Raw genomic sequence first — 17,680 nt, 5'->3', positions numbered from 1 at the left:
ATATAAAATTTATAATGTGTGGGTGCCTGTGCACAAAAATTTAACTTCCTCAGTATTTACAGAACATAAAACAGTCCTCCTTGTTTAAGGCTAGGATGAACATTTCTGTCACATTAGGAAAGGCGACCTTATTTCATTCTGCAGCTGCTATTTAAATTCTACAAGATCTCTTTTAATCTTAGGCAAAGTTCAAAATGAGATGTTTCAAACATCTGCTAACTATTACAGGTCATGCTTGCTAGTAGAGGTAATAAATTACAGCCGAGAAGAGAATCAAATGCCTTAATAGTGTTTTTTGTTCATTCCTTCAAAGTTTGTCCTCTTTCAGCGTTATGTGTTCTCTTTTTGAGCATGGTAGTCAGCATGCCTACAAATAAGATTGTGCTGTGGGTGAGGTGGGTGGGATCACAGTGGGATGAGGGTGACACCCTCTAGTTTAAGTAGGGGGAAAAACAGCACACAAGTTAGTTTCTCTATTTCAGAGCAGAGGGAAATCTAAATCAATCACGGAAGCGCACCCTCTGCGCTTCGTGCCAGAAACAAGGTGGGTGGGTCTAGCAGAACATGGGAGAGAGGGCATTTCAATTTCCTCCAAAGAGGAGATAACAGATCAGCTTTCTTGTTTGTCATGGAAACCTTTTGTCAACCCAGTAACAATGACGTCAAGGTGGCAGTGGCACAGAGACAGGGTTAGTTAATGTAGCATACACCTGTTGAGCTGCCAGAGGGGAAGGTATGTTGGCTTTTGCATTTTCCGTCCCTGATTCTAAACAACTTTGGTGAAGGTTTAAAAAGTGTTATTCAAGTCCCAAGGCAGTTTTCCTGAGCTGTAGCAGATTCCTACCGTAAGCAGGTGATGCTGGAGCTTTCACTCAAGGAGAAATCCTACTAAAAGCCATTTATTCAAGTAGTGCCATTCCCTCCTCTTTTGGGTATTCTTTTAGAGGGTGGGGAGAGCAGATTTGTTCTTCAAAAGAACAGCACCAAATTCCTTCAGTGTGTTTGCTTTGCTTGGGAGGGAAGGCTCTGCTGGTGTTTACCAAAGGAGTTTTTTAGAAACACTTCTATAAAAAGTGAACCCCAAATTTACTGTGCCAGATCTATACCTGTAGATGTATAGCATTACACTGTAGCTCGTTTTTGGAATGACAGCTCTCTTGCCTGTTTCTCTGGTGGGTGCTATGCTTTTGTGTTTAGTGTTGTTGACTGGCTACTTTTTCATTTGTAAAGTGAGATTAGATCACGTTTTCGCTTCATTCAGTGTTGCTTGTGTGACTACCTTCCTATTTTTAGTAATAAAAAAGTTCTTTAACAATTCCTTAGAAATAAGCTTACTTATTTTCATGAGAAAAATGTGTAAACAGGGAAAGCAGTCCATCTTTTCTGCGCTGTTCGTGTTTACCAGCAAAATCACAGAAGTTGTGTTTGCAGAAGACTTTGAATCAGTTAAAGTGTTGCACTGTGTCAATAGTTGATGCAGGTTCTATTACTATGGGTAAAAAACGAATTTACTTTAGTTGAGTTTCTTGTCTATGGTAACACATGATAATTCTCTTAAATTAAATTGTGCCCTTGTTATTGCTAAACAGTATGCATAATACAAAATATTTCCTCTCATATAGCTTGAAAGAGGAGAAGTAGGACCTATTATAGGGATGATGAGTCAAATTATATCGGGTTGCAAAGCAGAATTAAGGCTGAGAAAAAGAACGGCATAAAATGACATAAAGGGATCAGAAAAGGAAAATTGAGTCAACCAGTGTAAATGACATTTATTGTACAATTAGAATCCAACTGTATGTAGTGGTGCCAGTGAGTTGTAGAATTTTTTGCAAAGGAACCATCTGGGATTATAATTGTCCAAATAGCCAATGTTGATAACCCATGGTATCCTAATGGAGATGGATGATGTCAAATGGCTGCCAAGTTTCAAGGAGGTAGAAAAAATAATACTGGGCGATAAACGCTGTTTTCTGTAGAAGATGAAATCGTCCTTCATTTGAAAGAAATAAGTTTTAGCTACATTAGTATTGTTGCCATTGTGGTATGTGTAAATACTCTGGAGATATCTGTGAAGAACTATAATTCTCTTTGGCTTCAGTTTGGAAAATGTTGTACACTCATCTATATTTTTTCTTTACACTCATTACTGGTGATTTCAGCCTGACAGAAAGGTATTTCATGTGATCTAAAGTCTCTGTAGTATCATTCAATTTTATTTGTGACTTTCTCACTGGAAGGCCAGAAAACGGCATTATAGACATTTTGAAATGAGACTCTTCCTAAGTTCTCATTACCACTGAAAGGTTACCTGCCCCCCAGGGAAGGGGTCAGTCTCAGAGACTGGCACATCTCCTGCTGCCACCTCTCAGCAAACTGCAAGTGTCCCCTCTGCCCCTGCCCTCTGTGGGGAGCAGCAGGAGCAGGGCAGTGGGAAAGGCTGTCCTTGGGGAGCCCAGGAGCTTCTCAGCTCAGGCAGGGAGCAGATGCTGTTGCTGCTGCAGCTGGGCAGTGATGTGCCAGTGACTAAAACCCTCTGTCTGTCTGCCAAGAGTGAGCCTGCCTCTGAATACTGTGTCCCCTGAGTTTTCTCTCTGTTTCCTGCAGGGGCTTTTCAGACTCTCTTTGTTTTTTTTTCCCATGCCTCAGTGGTGCATGTTACTGACAAGAATACCTTGGGTATAGGAGAGAGGCAAATTAATTTATCTGCACCTTGGATCAGTTCAGACATTAGTTACAGTACAATATGGAGCATTGCAATAAAGGGTCCCTTTTTTGCAGGAGGGACAGAAGGGGGACCAAGAAAGAGGAGAAGGAAACATTGCAGGCTGGGATAAGTTCGGTATATTAAATAGGGTTGCTTTAATAGGGTCACTACTTACTAAGGCCTTGTGAACTCTGAGAAGGAAAGATTATTTACATTGTGTTTTCATTATTTTCTTGCAGAAATTTATCATTGAAAGAGCCACCACCTCATAACTATAGTGTTAGGTGTGGTGATGCAACAATAAATTCCTATTTCATCCCGTAAAGGCTAATTCATTCTCTTCTACTTCAAGTGTGTTTTCCCTTCACTTAAGACTCATTCTGGCAAACAGAGCATTTCAGCAGTTTCTGCTTTAGATTGGGTGGGGATTAATGAGGTTTGAACACACAGCTCTGCTACTGTATTGCTTGGGATAGAGGAAATTATTATTTATCATTCTTTTATTATGAAAGGAAACAGATGTTTATGCCAAAAGTCTTACAGCATAGATGATGTAATAGTGAATTCATAAAACAGAATTTGTTAAGGGAGCCTAATTCTGTCACTGAAAAAGGAAATATTCAGCCAAGGAAGTACCCTGTTGGATATTCAGGTTAAGTAGGTGGGATAATACCATGTTAATTGCTACAGGCACAAGCATGGCAGGCAGGCTGTGGATGTAAGAGTAATAAGAAGTGGAGTTGAAGCAAGTGCAACAAAGGTTAACAGTTTTTCCCCTAATTTTAAGATTCTCCAGTATGCAGTTTGAGAATCTGATCTCAAAGTGAATTAAAGTTGTGTGTGGGAATTGCTCAGTTTCTTTACAAGGTTGTTTATCAGCCTGGCTGGTTATCACTGCTGGTGTTCACCATCTTCCTTTGTTTAGCCCCAGGTCCCTGTGTTGCCATCTGTCCTCCATTGCTGCAGCCCCAGTTCTCCCGCAGCCCTATCCCTTTCCAGGGCCTCTATCCCTTTCCAGGGCCTCTATCCCTTTCCAGGGCCTCTATCCCTTCATGCATGGGCTCCTGTTGTCCGTCTCTCCTGAACATAGGGTGCCACAAAACCCCTTGCCATTCAAGCTGAAATAAAACAACTCAGAGCCACTGTCAAACACTATGGATTCGCTGTCTTTCTTAAAGAGAATTTCTTACAGTTTATCTTTTTTTTCCCAGCTACTAGCAAAAAATCAAATGTGGTTCCCCTGAGTACATATCTTTATATCTGCCAATTCAGGATAAGATGGAGATTTAGTCAAGGATTTGCAAAAGAAACCCAAAGGAAGCAGTGTCCAATTCACACTGAACTTCACTGGCTTCAGGCTCTGTCCCTTCCCAGCAGCAGCTCTATAACTGAGCTGCCCTGGACATGTCCTCCACATGGCTTTAGAGACACACTGGATATGCTAATGACAAACATTAAGTGTACTTGGATCTCAGGCTAAAAATGTTATACTTGGCTACCAAAATCTTTTGTTCTTCCTGGACAATCTTGCATTACACGTTGTTAAATATCCTGAGGATGTTTTAAGCTCAGGTCATATCACCCTCCTCTGCATGCATTGAGTGCAAAAGAGAAATGTGGGTTTAGGGAACAAAAGAGCACATGTATGAGTGTTGTGGATAAAGGCAGACTCTGTGTTTCACTCTGTGAAAACTGAGACCTCCATATTGGCTGAATTGAGTCCAGGAAGAACAGAAATGAACGTATTCATCCAGGAACAATTTACATGTAACAGTGATTGCACAAGCCAGAGCATTTTATTGAAAGTGTCTTCAGGGAAAGAAATTAAGCAGGAGCTGGGAATGTGCTTATCAATAAACCTTATTATTCTGCTCAGCCTTTGATAAATGAACCTAGCAAGTTCTTTCAGGCTCCTCTCAATCTTCTACTTGTTTGTGCTGGATTTCATTGATTCATATTTAGCTCTCCCTGATAGTGTGACATGACAGCAAATGTAAATGACAGAGTCAATGAGCATTTCCTTTCAGTTGAAACAAAGCAAGTAAGATCAACTATCAAACTCTTTGGATTTACATTCTTTGAAATAGAATTTATTACCTTGTTAGAAACTAAAACAAAACACACCAAAAAAAAAGTATGCAACCATTTTTTATTATTGTAGTTAAAGAAAAAAATTTTATGGGAGGAGTGTCCTTTGGGCATGCTTCAGTCAACTCTATCAAACAGAGCGGCCAAAAATGATAAAATTCAAAACCTGCAGCTGCTGGTTCCTTTGGGAGTCACATTACAGTAGTACAAGCAACAATCTTTCATTTTAGAAGGGAAGCATATGACTGCAGCCAAAGGCCTCTCAATGCTCTTTTAGGTAAGCTGATGTTCATAAAGGCCATTGTAATCTCTTGTGCTGCTCAGGTTTTAGGCGATATTTTCATTTCATAATACTGTTTCTGTGTCCACTGAAAACATCTGCTTAGACGTGCCAGGCTCGATCGTGCACACTGTTACATCACTTGGCAAGTGAGGTCACCTCAAGTAAATGGCAGTATTATGGGAAGGGAAAGAAAACCCCAGGATTTAACTGTTGGCACTCAAGCTGCAACCCGTCATGGGTTGAAGATCCTGCAGCAATGCCGGAAAGGCTCAGAGGGTGCAGCGGGCAAGGCAAGCAATAGGGAGGACTCAAACACAAGTGGTCATGTCTCCTTTTTCCTCAGTGTAAAACACCATCTGAGGGTATTGGCATGCAACAGATTTGCAAACTCTCCTGCTCAAGGTCGGCTGTGCTTCAAGCAGAGTTCAGCCTATCTGCAGCAGCAGTGGCCTGGGTTTATGTGGTGATTAATGGCAACACTGAGCTGAAGCAGATCATTAGGATGCCCTCAGCCATCACACATTCTTTCAGCCTGAAGCCTGCCTGGCACCCAGCACGTTCTAACAGTCATGTTGATCACTTGCACTGGTTTCTCTAGCGTGCACTAAATCTCTCTGAAAATTCACTGTCTTCAGTGTGACATTTGCAAGGGGAAAAGGCGCAGGAAAATGTGCCAGCCAGGACCAGGTCTTCCTTTAGTGGCTTGGAGATGAACGCCACTCACTGTCACCATTCCTCTCAATGTGTTTTCTGTATTCACATCTGCATTTCCCTTTATGTTTTATTAAACCAACCTAGTACTAAAAATCATGCAAAGCAACTTGTCCAAATCCACCTTGGAGTTAATTTTGGGCCTAAGGCCCTGATTTATAGTAACAGGACCTAGGGGCCAATAATAAGAAAGAAAAATAGCAGCTATTAAATCTGTAAAAGGAAACAACTTGGAAATGGAGAGGGATGCCAAGCTGGTCTCTCCAGCAATGGCAAAGGGGAGTCAGACTTACAGGACCATACAGCTTAGACATAGTTTAAATAATCTCCTCCAATTAAAAACAAAGCCAGTTTTATGTCAGACATCTGTTCGGTGAATTCATCAATTTGGGCAAAAAAAACCATCAGGGGATATTTTAAGTACTTCATTGTGGTTTTGGTTTCTCTGTGCAGATCCTCACCCATTTTGAGGGGCTAATATCCCTGAAGGAGGACTGCTGTGGTTTCCTATGATGCTACCAGGCATCAGGGCAGCCTTTTGTGTTTCTGTGTGCTGGGCTCCCCATCCATGTTGCCTTCAGATAGCCAGCATTCATTGCAGGGGGGGGTGTTTTAGGAGAGTCCAGAGCACCTGAGGCAGGTCAGTGAAGGTCAGCAGAGTGTCTGCTGGAAGCTGGGCATGGCTGTCACTGGAGAGGGTATCTATCTAAAGTAATCAGTCTTATTTGTGTCTAAACTACAGAGGTACTTGGCTACAGAATCCTGATTCTTGCATGCTGGCAGAGGTGAGAAAGAGAATATAAGATTATCCCTTTTCTGCCTTCAAGCCCTCACTTCTTATAGCAGGACTGGGAAAGCGTAGCTTTGAAGCAATCTACAACTTCTTGTCTTGAAAATGTCTGGTTTTTACTTGACAAGGGGAGGGAGATCTCTTGCAGGTATTGTTTGAAATTGTATCACTTTTCATAAGTCCATTAAAAGTATAACTGCAGACAGCAATGTACCTGTTCAAAATAATTATCTGGATTATAAGGGAAATGTAAGCTGGGGATATGTGTATTAAACAAATCTGATCTAGTGTACAAACTGAGATTTACTTTGTTCTAAAGCATCCCCAGGTGGCCTTATTGTGCTTTTTTTTATTGTTGTATCATTTGTCCCCTTCCCAAGGGGGCATCTGAGGTTTCTCCTCAGGTTATTGTGAGCCCTTGTTCACAGTTCTTCAGGTAACTGTTTACCTTTTGGTGTCATTTAAAAGCTGAGGTGGTTAATTAAGGACCTAATTATTTCCTGATGTTGCTGTCAGGGGATCTGTAGGTTTCTTGCTGAGAAACAAATAGTGGGGGGATCATACTCAGCTGGGAGCACTGTGGAGGGAACAAGGCTTCTGCAAGATTTTTTGGTTTCTTCCTTAAAATTCTGCTCAGGGCAGAATGCACCAGTTAGATAAAGACAGATGTGCACATAACCCAGCCTTTGCAAGGGCTCATTTTCTTATCCTTTGTGTTTCTAAAGCTTCTATCAGACTCAAATCCTCCTTTTCCACCAGTACCAGGTATGTGATGCCAGCAGCTGGGTTTCTATTTTAAACTCATCAGCTGTGAAGAAAGACTTTTACTGTGCACACTTGCCTCTGCTGCTTATACCTGAAGGTGTTTCACAGAGTTCCTGGCCAGAATACATGATCAGATTTTGTGTACTTGCTAGGAGTGTCTCGGGAGTTGGTGTCTGATGAATCATCTGTGACTGGAACCCTTGATCCCCTGGTTCAAAATTGTGCCAAACATGAAAGAAAACAGCTAGTCAGCTCCCTGATTTCAGTCTATTATTGCATTTTTATTAACCCTGGGTTGGCTGTGGCTGCAAAAGACAGCAGGTAGGGTTTACCTTGGAGGGTTTCAGCTGTCTGTCTTGCTTACCCTCCAAAACTAAAGGGTTATGGAGCCAGTTGTTCCGGCTGTGTGTCACTGAGGAGCACAGATGATATCTGCTCCGTTTTGTGCTTCTCCAAGGAAGGGAAAGGAATGGAATTTGGGTACCAGCTCTCTGAGCCAACTGCCATGAGGAAACCTTCAGATCAAACACAGGCATGCTCTGGTTCAATTTGTTGAGTGAAACAAAGTGAATCTGGTTTTCTTTATCTTCAAAAGCATTTTTTATAGTTAGAAATGCTGTTTCATTTGGATCGACTTTAGTCTTACTTTCTGGAAAAAAGGCTCCAGAAATAATTCAGACAGCTCCATTCAAGCTGTTCTGCAGATGTCAGCATATGCCAGAGTCCAAAATCCAGCAGTCAGGATATGGTCGTCTAGTAGGGACTCCAGCAAGAGATGCTGGAAAGGTATGTGCTATTTGAGACCATAACACCAGATTTCCTTTCCTTTAGCACATTTACATGTCCCACGTGCCATCTGTGTCTTTTCTTCCTGCTGTGGAATGATTTGCTGTGTCTCTGTTTATAGTGCTGCATATCCAGATGCCTCTGGAAGAGCAAAGATGGTACCTTTGGCCCATTGGATGTCACCATTATCCCAGCCATGTGTTTGATTTATTGCCTAAATATAAACAGGCCTTCCCCTGAAGCTGAAGCACTGTTCCTCTCTGTTCAGTCAGACAAAACAGAAAGAGTGGGAACCACCAGCTCCATCCTAATGGAAGATGGGTGGTGGGGCCTGAGGACTGAGAAGGACTCAGATGAGTAAGGCATTCTCCACTGAATTTTCAGTTCAGAGCAATTCAGTCCAGAGCAATGTTACTGACTCTAGTAGGTTGTTCTTGGTTAGCCCATGGCTCCTGAAATACAGCCTGTCCACACAGAAACAGCCCTGAACAGATGCAGCAAAGCATTCACCAGCACTGCCAGAGCTCACAGCTCAGCATCCTTCAGAGCTGAGAGGCTTTAGAGTGAGAAACATGGGTGACTCAGAGTTCACACTCCAAAGAGAGCCTGTTATAGAGTAAAAAAACTAAAGCAATTCTCTAGCACTGGAATTCCTCAGAGGCTTTTTCTGAATTTGATCTCTCACTCTCTAAGCTCCCAGTAAAAAGAAAATCTCTATGAAATTACAGAAATTTTCACAAAGAACTCCACAGGGGATAAGATTTCTAGTGTCCATCCCCCAGCTAAAGTGACAGCTTCTGGATTTATTTCAGTGCAGACAGAACCAACATCTAAGTGGTTTTATTCACTTTTTTTAATCTCTTGATAAGAATGCAAATCCCATTCTTGCTCCTACTGCCTCTCTCACCCTCTTGAAATAGGCTGTTTATGGTGACTAAATGCTTCTATTCAAAACTGGCTTTCTTCCAAAACCAGACAGGCAGAAAGCCCAAAAGCAAAAGAAAACTAGCAATTTATATTAGGCTGTAGTGCTGCACCACACAGAATGCTTTGTTTAAACTAGCCAAGCCCTGTGTCCTTTTGAATAGATGTAAATAACCAGCTTGTGTGGATTTCCACAACAGTGTTGGCATATTTCAAAACACTCAAACAGACTTCAGACACCCACCTCCCAAATACCTGCTCACCCTGGTGGAGAGCTAACCATGCCCACTTTACTTTCACCTGGAGTGGATTTAGTACTATATAAGATCTATTTTAGGGATCTGTTTGAGGGAAGGAAGGACAGCCTGTGACCTGGTAGGTGTTTTCCATCTGCACTATGATGATAAATATGCCTCTGGTGTTCAGTCTTTCTTCCTCTGGCTGCTGCTTTGTGGCTGAAAATGAAACAGGTGCACAGTGACCGTGCACACACACTGTGATTTAGGAAGGACAATCTCATGATAATCCTGCACTGACCAGCGTCTGCTGGCTGTTGGAACTGAGCTGGCTCCTGCTCTTGGAGCAGCCTGGATGCCCCCACAGCAGGATGTGACCATGCCTGGGATCATTTTGGTTGCTTGTACTTCACCCTCTTGTGGCTGATGGGCACTCGGGTGGGTGTTCCCAGGAGCAGAAGGGCTCATGTGAGTGACAAAGTTCACTCCCCAGAGTCTGTGTAGGATGTAAACTGCTCACATCGATGCTCTGAGGTTTGTGAGCAGCATCCTGCAGCAGAGAGGGGAGTTTCCAATGGCTGTGGCTCGGTCCCTGCTCACACCCGTGAGTGTGCAGGGCTCCACTCCAGCTCAGATGTGATCATTAGATTAGAACATCCTGATGAAAACATTTACACAGTAAATTTACACAGTGATGTTTCCTAGCCCAGGAACACGTGAAGGCAGAGGATGGGAGATGGTTTGCTGATGGCAGGCACTGTGGAGACAGACTGGGGCTCCTGCCAGCTTCTCTCAGGACATGCAGCACATTCGCTCCAGACAGCTTGGGGCCCTCTTGCTTCCTCATTGCATTTTGCTCTTTGCTTCTACCATTTCCTTTTCTTCCTAATTTTAAGGCTGTTGCTTGCTGTGTAATTTGTTAGATCTGTCCCTGTGTCAGATCTTTCAGTTATGCCTTGTGCTCTGCAAAGGCATGTTGCATTGTTATTTTTATTTTAATGTGTCTTGTTGTGTCACATACAGATTAGAGTGCTGTCTGGGTTCTAAATATATCCAGTCAGTGGCTTTAATGGTGGTTTTAATCACAGGAATAATAAAAGTGAATGTTACATGGTAAAATGTGAAGGCATTTACCTGTGAAGTTCAACCTTAAGGGCATTCTCTATTTTCTTTCCAAAACAAGTGCAATATATATGAGAAACAAGCAGTCCATCAGTATTCCTATTTCCATGCTCCAGCATAGAGAGAAGCATGATATACTTCTCTAAAGCTGGAAAATTGTTCTCTAAAAACAAATTGAGGAACTAACTAACAGCTTGAGTGATCACTTAGTAGGTGCAATGATTTCTGTCATCGGGAATCAGATGTATTTGCATTATTCCTCAGTGGCTTACAAATTGTATATGTATTCGTTTATCATAAGTTTTCCAGAGAGATTACTTTGCTGTGGGTTAATTTGGTAAGAAAATGTTCTATGTGGTGTGGTGGTATGTAAGACACGGAACAGGCCTTGGAAATACTTGGAAGCCCTTGGGCAAAAGGAAGGAGCTCCTTTTTTGTTCTTTGGAGCTGGCACCTAAAAATGATCTATGGGCCCTCCCTGAGCTAACTGCTTGTACCTGCCACCTGCACCTACCTGTAAAAGGGAAACTGCTTAATTCCACCTGCCAAAGAGGGGCTCTTTCCTTGAAGCACTGGCTCCAGCCAGTCAGTCGGAGCATTTGGAAACCCTGTCCACATTTCCATCCAGCAGATACTTAAGGAGCAGATGATATAAATTCATATGTCTTCAGGGATAGTCAGGCCTCCAGGGAGCTGAGGGAAGTGAGCTCCCTCCCTCCCACTTCAAAGGTATGGTCTGAAGTCAGTGGGGCGAGAATCTCCCCTGCTGAAGAACTTGATCCTACCAGGTGCCCAGGAGCTCCTCCAGGGGATGATGACTTCCTGTTCTCATTACATTAAATTGCTGTTTTTAATGAATCAAAGAAAACAGGCACACGGAGCTGGATGGTACCCAAGGGTCATGGAGCACACCTGCCTCCTCTGGGATAACATTTACAGGTGTTGCCCAAACTGAAGCATCTGGTTGTGTCACTGATGTTTAGTTATTTTGGAAGGGATGACAAGGCCTGCCATAAACTGATGTAAGGTCAGCTGCCCCTCAGCCCCCAGTGAGGATAGCAGGGAGCTGCTTAGGGTAGTACGTCCCGGGCTGGTGCTCCCTGGGAAATGCCTTGTTTGTCCCAAGCTTTCCCAGGTGTCATCATAACCAGGCCTTTTTCCCTGGAATATTCCTGGGCTGTTTCACCTTTCCTGCTTAAGCAATAAAAGTTACTTCTTTCTCAAAATACAATCTGAACCATCTGAAGAAAATTTTTTAATATTCTGTAGCATCCTGTGACCATATCATTGAAAGCAATGAGTTTGGGGATCCTGTGTGAACCAGCTCCTTCATGCCCAGACACTGCACCTCATTCTTAGATAAGCACCTCAAAGACAAGCAAGAGTTAATTCTTTACAGAAAATCTAGTTGCTGTGTGATGGCAAACACGGACACCTAGTGGTACTCCGGGACAGGGCATGGAATGCTCTAAACAGCTCTCTGGGAGAGAAGCTGATACAGCAGAGTATTTGCTCACATTTTCCCCTAAAAGAAGGAGAAATTTGATTATTTTCAGAGAATATATTGTAGATAGCATAATTTGGAGAACAGAAAGTTTACTTAGCATGGAATAGTGGAAGAATTAGGAGAAATTCATCACTTTTGGTAAGATATGTCTATGTATTTAGCAAGAAGTAATCAGGTTTTTTCTTTGTGTCTTAAATATCCCACACCATGCCAAATCATACAACATACTGGATCAGGGATATTTTCTACTCTTCAAATTAGTCCATACCAAAGAAACCTCAGCAAATATTATGGTAATATCTCATCCTTACCACCCCTGTCAATGTCTGTACTCCAGTTATGGGGAGATTGTCAGCGTGACGAGTGGTGAGTTTGCTGCTAAACTGCCCAGCTAGGGGCACACTGACCTCTTGCAGTGCACTGAGCTCTTTCTGCCAGGATTAATGCCAGCACTTTGTCTGAATGGCCTCAAACAGCTGCCATGGTTTGTTTTGTTTGGTTTTTTCTATTTATTTACAAATAATCTTTCAGAGAAATATTTCCTTCTTCTTCCCCAAATCTAGCATTTCGTCTACGGCAGAGACACAGGACAGGTGAGAACCAGTCCTTGTCCACTGACCCCTTTCTGTAATCGTGAATATCACCCCTGTGAGTGGGATTTCTTTCACATCTGCACTGGACACAAAAACCCCTATGCCACTGAGTGGGGAGACAGGCTGTTCCCATGGGGGTGTGTATTTGGAGGTGCTTGGGCTAAGATAAGGAATTTTGAGATTGTACCAGCTCAAGAGTGAAGTCTATAGAGATGTGTGTGCTCTCCTCGAGAGCTCCCCCATTCAAGCTGAAAAGCAGACCCCAGTTTTTACTGATTTCACAATGCTCAGCATCTGACAAGATTTCTTCCAATTCAGTTGGCTTTACAAGTTGTTCATTTAAAATCATTGTATATTATCCTTGGTTTTAGCTTCATATCCTAAGAAAATAAAGTTTATAGTATTATGCTTGTTTACTGTTCTCAACTTTTGAATCAGTGAACTAATTTCTATCAAAATTTCTATCAAATTCAACACTGGAATAAGGACCCCAAAGATTCCTGCATCCCTCACCGAAGCAAGCAGCACACAGGACAAAGAAGGAGGGCCCCTAATGACAGGCAGACAGCAAGAAATCCACATTACAGAGGAGCATTAAGAAAGATTCCACAGGCCAGAAAAACTTAGATTCATTCTCACACATTTTAGACATGCAAGAATCCAACTCTGAGATCCAATTATGTTAGAAAAACCCCAAGCTTTGTTAAAAACAAATCTGTACAATACTTCTTCTGTATGTACACGCAAGTGCTTATATTCCCTGTCCCTGGCTATACAGAGACTGTGATTACACAGAGACCAGTGTTGTTCTTCGAGAGTCACAGGGTGTGAGGCTGAAGGAAAGCAGCAGTTCCAGCACTCAGTACGGAAGTAAAAGGATACATTTATTCCTAGGTACAAATCCTGAAAGTCAGCATATAATCAATCACTCTGTGTTTATATATTTACACCTCTGGGTTCCATCAGAGAGCATGGGAGGAGCTTTTCTGATCTGCCCCATCAGGATTTCCAAGTCTCCCAAGAGGTCCCTAGAGCAAGTTTGGGAAGATGAGGCTATGTTTCTTGTCTTCCAAGAAAAGTGAAGCTGTTTCCTCACTGCACTGGTGGCAAGTGGGAATGTGTCTAGCTCATGCTTTAGAAGGATGAGCTGGAATTTGTCCCACCATGAGGCACAGCACTGAGGCAGCCTGGGCTATTGCCAGTCTAGAAAGTGACCCCAGAAATTAAAGCAACAAAAAACCCCCAGGGTTTCTGACGGACACTCGCAGCTAGAAAATTCACAACTCAAAAACTCCCCCACAGCTAGCATTCAAAAGGTTACTGGGTGGGTAGCTTTGGTGTCTCACTTCAGCCCAGCAAAATCAATAAGAAGTAAAGGAAACCAGGACCACAACATGTTGAACTTTGAGAAAACAAATTATTAACTTGGCTTCTAAGGAACACAAATCCTGTCTTTGCCAGTGTAAATATGATGCAAAGATGATTGCTTTCATCCTACCCTCGCTAACATCTATTCCTTTTCTTTTTTTTTTTTTTTTTTTTTTTCTTTCCTGTTGAACCTGGGCAGTTGTCTGGAGGGTGTGAACTAACTGTGGTGCTCCAGGACTTTACAGCGGGCCACAGCAGCGAGCTGAGCATTCAGGTGGGGCAGACAGTGGAGCTGCTGGAGAGGCCGAGTGAGAGGCCAGGCTGGTGTTTGGTCCGGACCACAGAGCGGAGCCCACCTCAGGAGGGTCTGGTCCCCAGCAGCGCTCTCTGCATTTCCCACTCCCGCAGCAGTGTGGAGATGGATTGCTTCTTCCCTTCAGGAAAAGGTAGGCAACAGTTCAGCTGGTTTAAGGCTGTTTCGGGTTTTCCCATTTGTATCATGTAAGTGCAGAGCTGCTTGGGCTGCTCCTGCAGTCGGTGGGTAAAAGGCTGTTCAGTCCTTGGTGAGTTTTGTTCCCAGGTCCCTGTGCATGGGCACAGCACAGCCTGACTCCATGTCCATGAATCAATGTTTGTACATGTGCGTCTTTTGCTATGTGGTAATCATTGTCTTGAGATTCTGGATAAAAATAAGACCTTTAAACAACAGGGGAACTGTTTTCAGTGCCTAAAGGCCTAGAAGGAGGGAAAGCCATGCTGTCTATACACCCAGGGTGCCCCAAATTATGGATATGTTATTTTATGACTGCCAAAGTGCACACTGGTTCATGTTCTTTTAGTATATCCTGTCTGTAATTGCAAAGAGGCCACCAGTGAGTACTGGTAAACTCTACTACCTTGTGAACTGGAGACATTGTGTGTAATGGCACAGTACAATGGGGAAAGAATCCTTTACAATCAGTGTGGAACAAAACATGTTGCTGGTATTATCCTGAGAGCTTGGGCTTCACTCACAACGGATGGTGAAATATTGTTCGTCTCTGTGGTGTCTGTGGCCTCTTTAGTTGATGTTCTGTTCTAAGCAATATGTGTCCCACTTACAGCATCCATGCACCCAGGCTTAGGAGATGCTCCAGACTGATAGACCAGGATTGGTTCAGCTCAGTGTGGCCAGAACAGTTCTCCTTTTGGCTATGGCCCTACTTCTGGCCATCCGCAATGCAAGTAAGGTCCAGGGAGGCTCCTATCATCCCACTCCCAACTGGAAGCCAGCAACCTGAACTGTCTTTTTAAATTCTTTTTCCACTCAGCATTAAGAGAAATAGAATTTCATCCATTGTTGCTTGAGCAAATTAGGCTTGGTGGTTTTGTTTGTTTGGAGAAAAAGCACTGAAACTGAGCTGTAGTTTGTGCTCACTCCCTGCCTACACTCCCACTGCAGAGGCTGGGGGCAGGACACACGCCCAGGACAGAGCAGTGCCATAGGGCCAGAGTCTGCTATCAGAGTTTCCCTTCAAGAGGATCTGATCCAAACCCAGGGGAGGAGAGCTCAGCTTCTCTCAGATTTGATCCCCTCAGCTGTCAGCTCTCTCTGCAGTGTGAACTCCAAACTCCTCATGCACTTCTTAGACCTGCTGCCACCTCTTCTTCCTGCTGCATTCCTGGGGCCCTGCCCTGCTGCTGCTGCCATGAGAGACTGTCCTGGCCCTCAGCTGAGAAATGTTGCAGTTCCTTACATGCAAGTTATCTGTGAACTAACAGAAAGGTGAAGCTGAAAATCAGCCTGGTCTGGGTAAGAGCAGTCACTGCCTGGCATGACTCACAGGAAGCTGGGGACATGTCTGCTGTGTGCATGGTCCAGCAGCTGGGCTTGTGTCTCCGCTCAAGGGCACTGTGAGACACCGCTCAAACTGCATTTGAGAGTGTCAGGTTGTAGAGCTTTTTCTTAAATGAAACAAAACTAAATGTTGCAAGAGTAGGCTGTGAAAAGGGAGGCAGGAAATCCTGAGGATGAAGACACGGTGGTGCAGGGGCTGGAGGCTAGCAGGGCACATGGGGACCCTGCTTTTGGAATGGTTGACTGAGTTTCAGGGCACAATTGCACTGCGGGTAGGGCAGGATGGGCGCAGTGCTGGGCTGTGGCTGGCGGACCAGAGCCCGCTGGGAGCTGGGAGCCACCAGGCTGTGTCAGCAGAGCACCGAGGCTTTGCTGGCACACTCTGCCTGCCTGTGGGAAGGTTTCCTCACTTAACATGCTGCCACTGCTCCTGGGCAGGAGCTGCCTCTTGGCCCAGCATCTCTGAGCAAGTGCTGAGTGAGTTTGGGGCTGGCTGGCTCCAGCCATGTATTCATGGCCTTTATTTCCTTTATATCTGTTTCCCCTTGGCCTCAGTTTTCTTCCTGCACATACCAAAGCTGTATCAGGGAGCCTCAGAATTAATGGGATCTCCAGAAGTGCAGCTAGAAATAGTAAAAATAACCACCCAATCCACAATTTTGGCCAGAGTACAGCAAATAGGCTCTGTGTCTAATCAGTTCTCCCTCTATTAGGAAAACAGGAAATTGTTTAAACTGAATGAACAGATGCTGGGAATAAAGAAAGAAGAGTAAGTTTAAAGGGGAAAATGCAGTAGCTGCTGAAAGAGCCTGCTGGTCTCATGAAGTGCTGGAAAGATTAGCCTGACAAATGGTTTCTGACTATTCAGAGTTGTGCCCTTCTCTACTTCCAGTAGCTTTAGGCACAGGTCATGTGCAGAATCCCTTGGTCCAGGCTTCCGCAATTTCTTGCCCTCTCTACAACCCAGAACAAAGGCTGGCACATCTTACATCAACATTAATGATGTTCCTGGTCTGCTTCAAGTATGTAAACATACACAGTTGCAGAAAAGCAGGTTAATAGCTGGATTTTGCTTGCAATTACCAAGGCACATAATTCTTTGCTTTTACAAGCACTGTAATTTCAAGAACAGAAAGTACCTATACTCAAAACTTAACATTTCTAATAATAGAATTTGGCATCTATTTTAGAAACGTACAGAGTTTTGCCAAGTATCAAAACATAGTTACATCTGCATAGAGGGAAACTGCAAATTACTGTTTGGTCCTATTGTAAGTAATGGTGGAGTATAAATGTAATTCGTGGCTCACAGAAGCTACCTATTGTCCTTAAAGTGAAAAAGTAAAGAAAGTAATCTTGTCAACCAACACCTGAACAGATGAAGGCTTGAAAGATTTGGTGGGACCACCAGAACATTTTGTAATGCATCAGTGCAAGTCCTCATCAAGCCTTTCTGAACAGTAACTGAAAGTCACTGGAAATGCAAAACCAAACTTCACAACTGAACATGTGCTGTGTCTGGCTCTTCCTCACTCTTTTACACTATTCCTTTGAAAATAGGTGGTGAATTAACATAAAATATTGCAAAGGGAAAGATGTGGTGTGAATCTAACAGAACAAACCCAGAAGAGAACATTTCCTACCTTTTGTAATGAAATATCTGTACAGATCTCTCTTGTTGATCAGTAAGAGTGCAGAGACTTTAAGGACTGGTCTCACAGCCTTCTGTCTGACTCCTGGCTGTGTTCCTTTGGAGGATACACATTTGATTTTTTCAAGACCTGACTACAGCTCAGAGCTCAAGTATCCTCCTGCCTGTCCTTCCTTTCTGATGTGAGCTGACAGTGTTTGCAATTACCCTCTGTAAAAAGGCAAACAGGTTTCTGGGATTAACCTTTTGCAAGTGATACACAGATGATTGAGAAAAAGGAACTTGTCTGCAGTCTCTGTTACTGGACTCCAG

The 17,680-nt window shown here is 43.3% G+C and overlaps 1 protein-coding gene across 11 annotated transcripts in view; it reads left to right on the top strand.

The window, feature by feature from the left end:
- Positions 1 to 17,680, top strand: part of KALRN (kalirin RhoGEF kinase) — a 483,534-nt gene that overhangs the window by 373,307 nt on the left and 92,547 nt on the right. For 10 of the 11 annotated variants that reach the window (XM_042041538.1, XM_042041542.1, XM_042041537.1 and 7 more), the window contains exons 35-36: positions 12,483 to 12,512; positions 14,080 to 14,326. In XM_042041538.1, the coding sequence (XP_041897472.1) occupies positions 12,483 to 12,512; positions 14,080 to 14,326 (277 nt within the window). The remainder of the gene's footprint in view (positions 1 to 12,482; positions 12,513 to 14,079; positions 14,327 to 17,680) is intronic. The other variant, XM_042041539.1, reaches the window with a different exon arrangement.

The sequence above is a fragment of the Corvus kubaryi genome, unplaced genomic scaffold, assembly GCF_017639235.1.
Source record: "Corvus kubaryi isolate FWS band 111438036 unplaced genomic scaffold, C.kubaryi_AGA036_p1.0 37396, whole genome shotgun sequence".
NCBI classification, from domain to species: Eukaryota; Metazoa; Chordata; class Aves; order Passeriformes; family Corvidae; genus Corvus; species Corvus kubaryi.
This window is presented reverse-complemented; position numbering and strand designations above follow the sequence as displayed.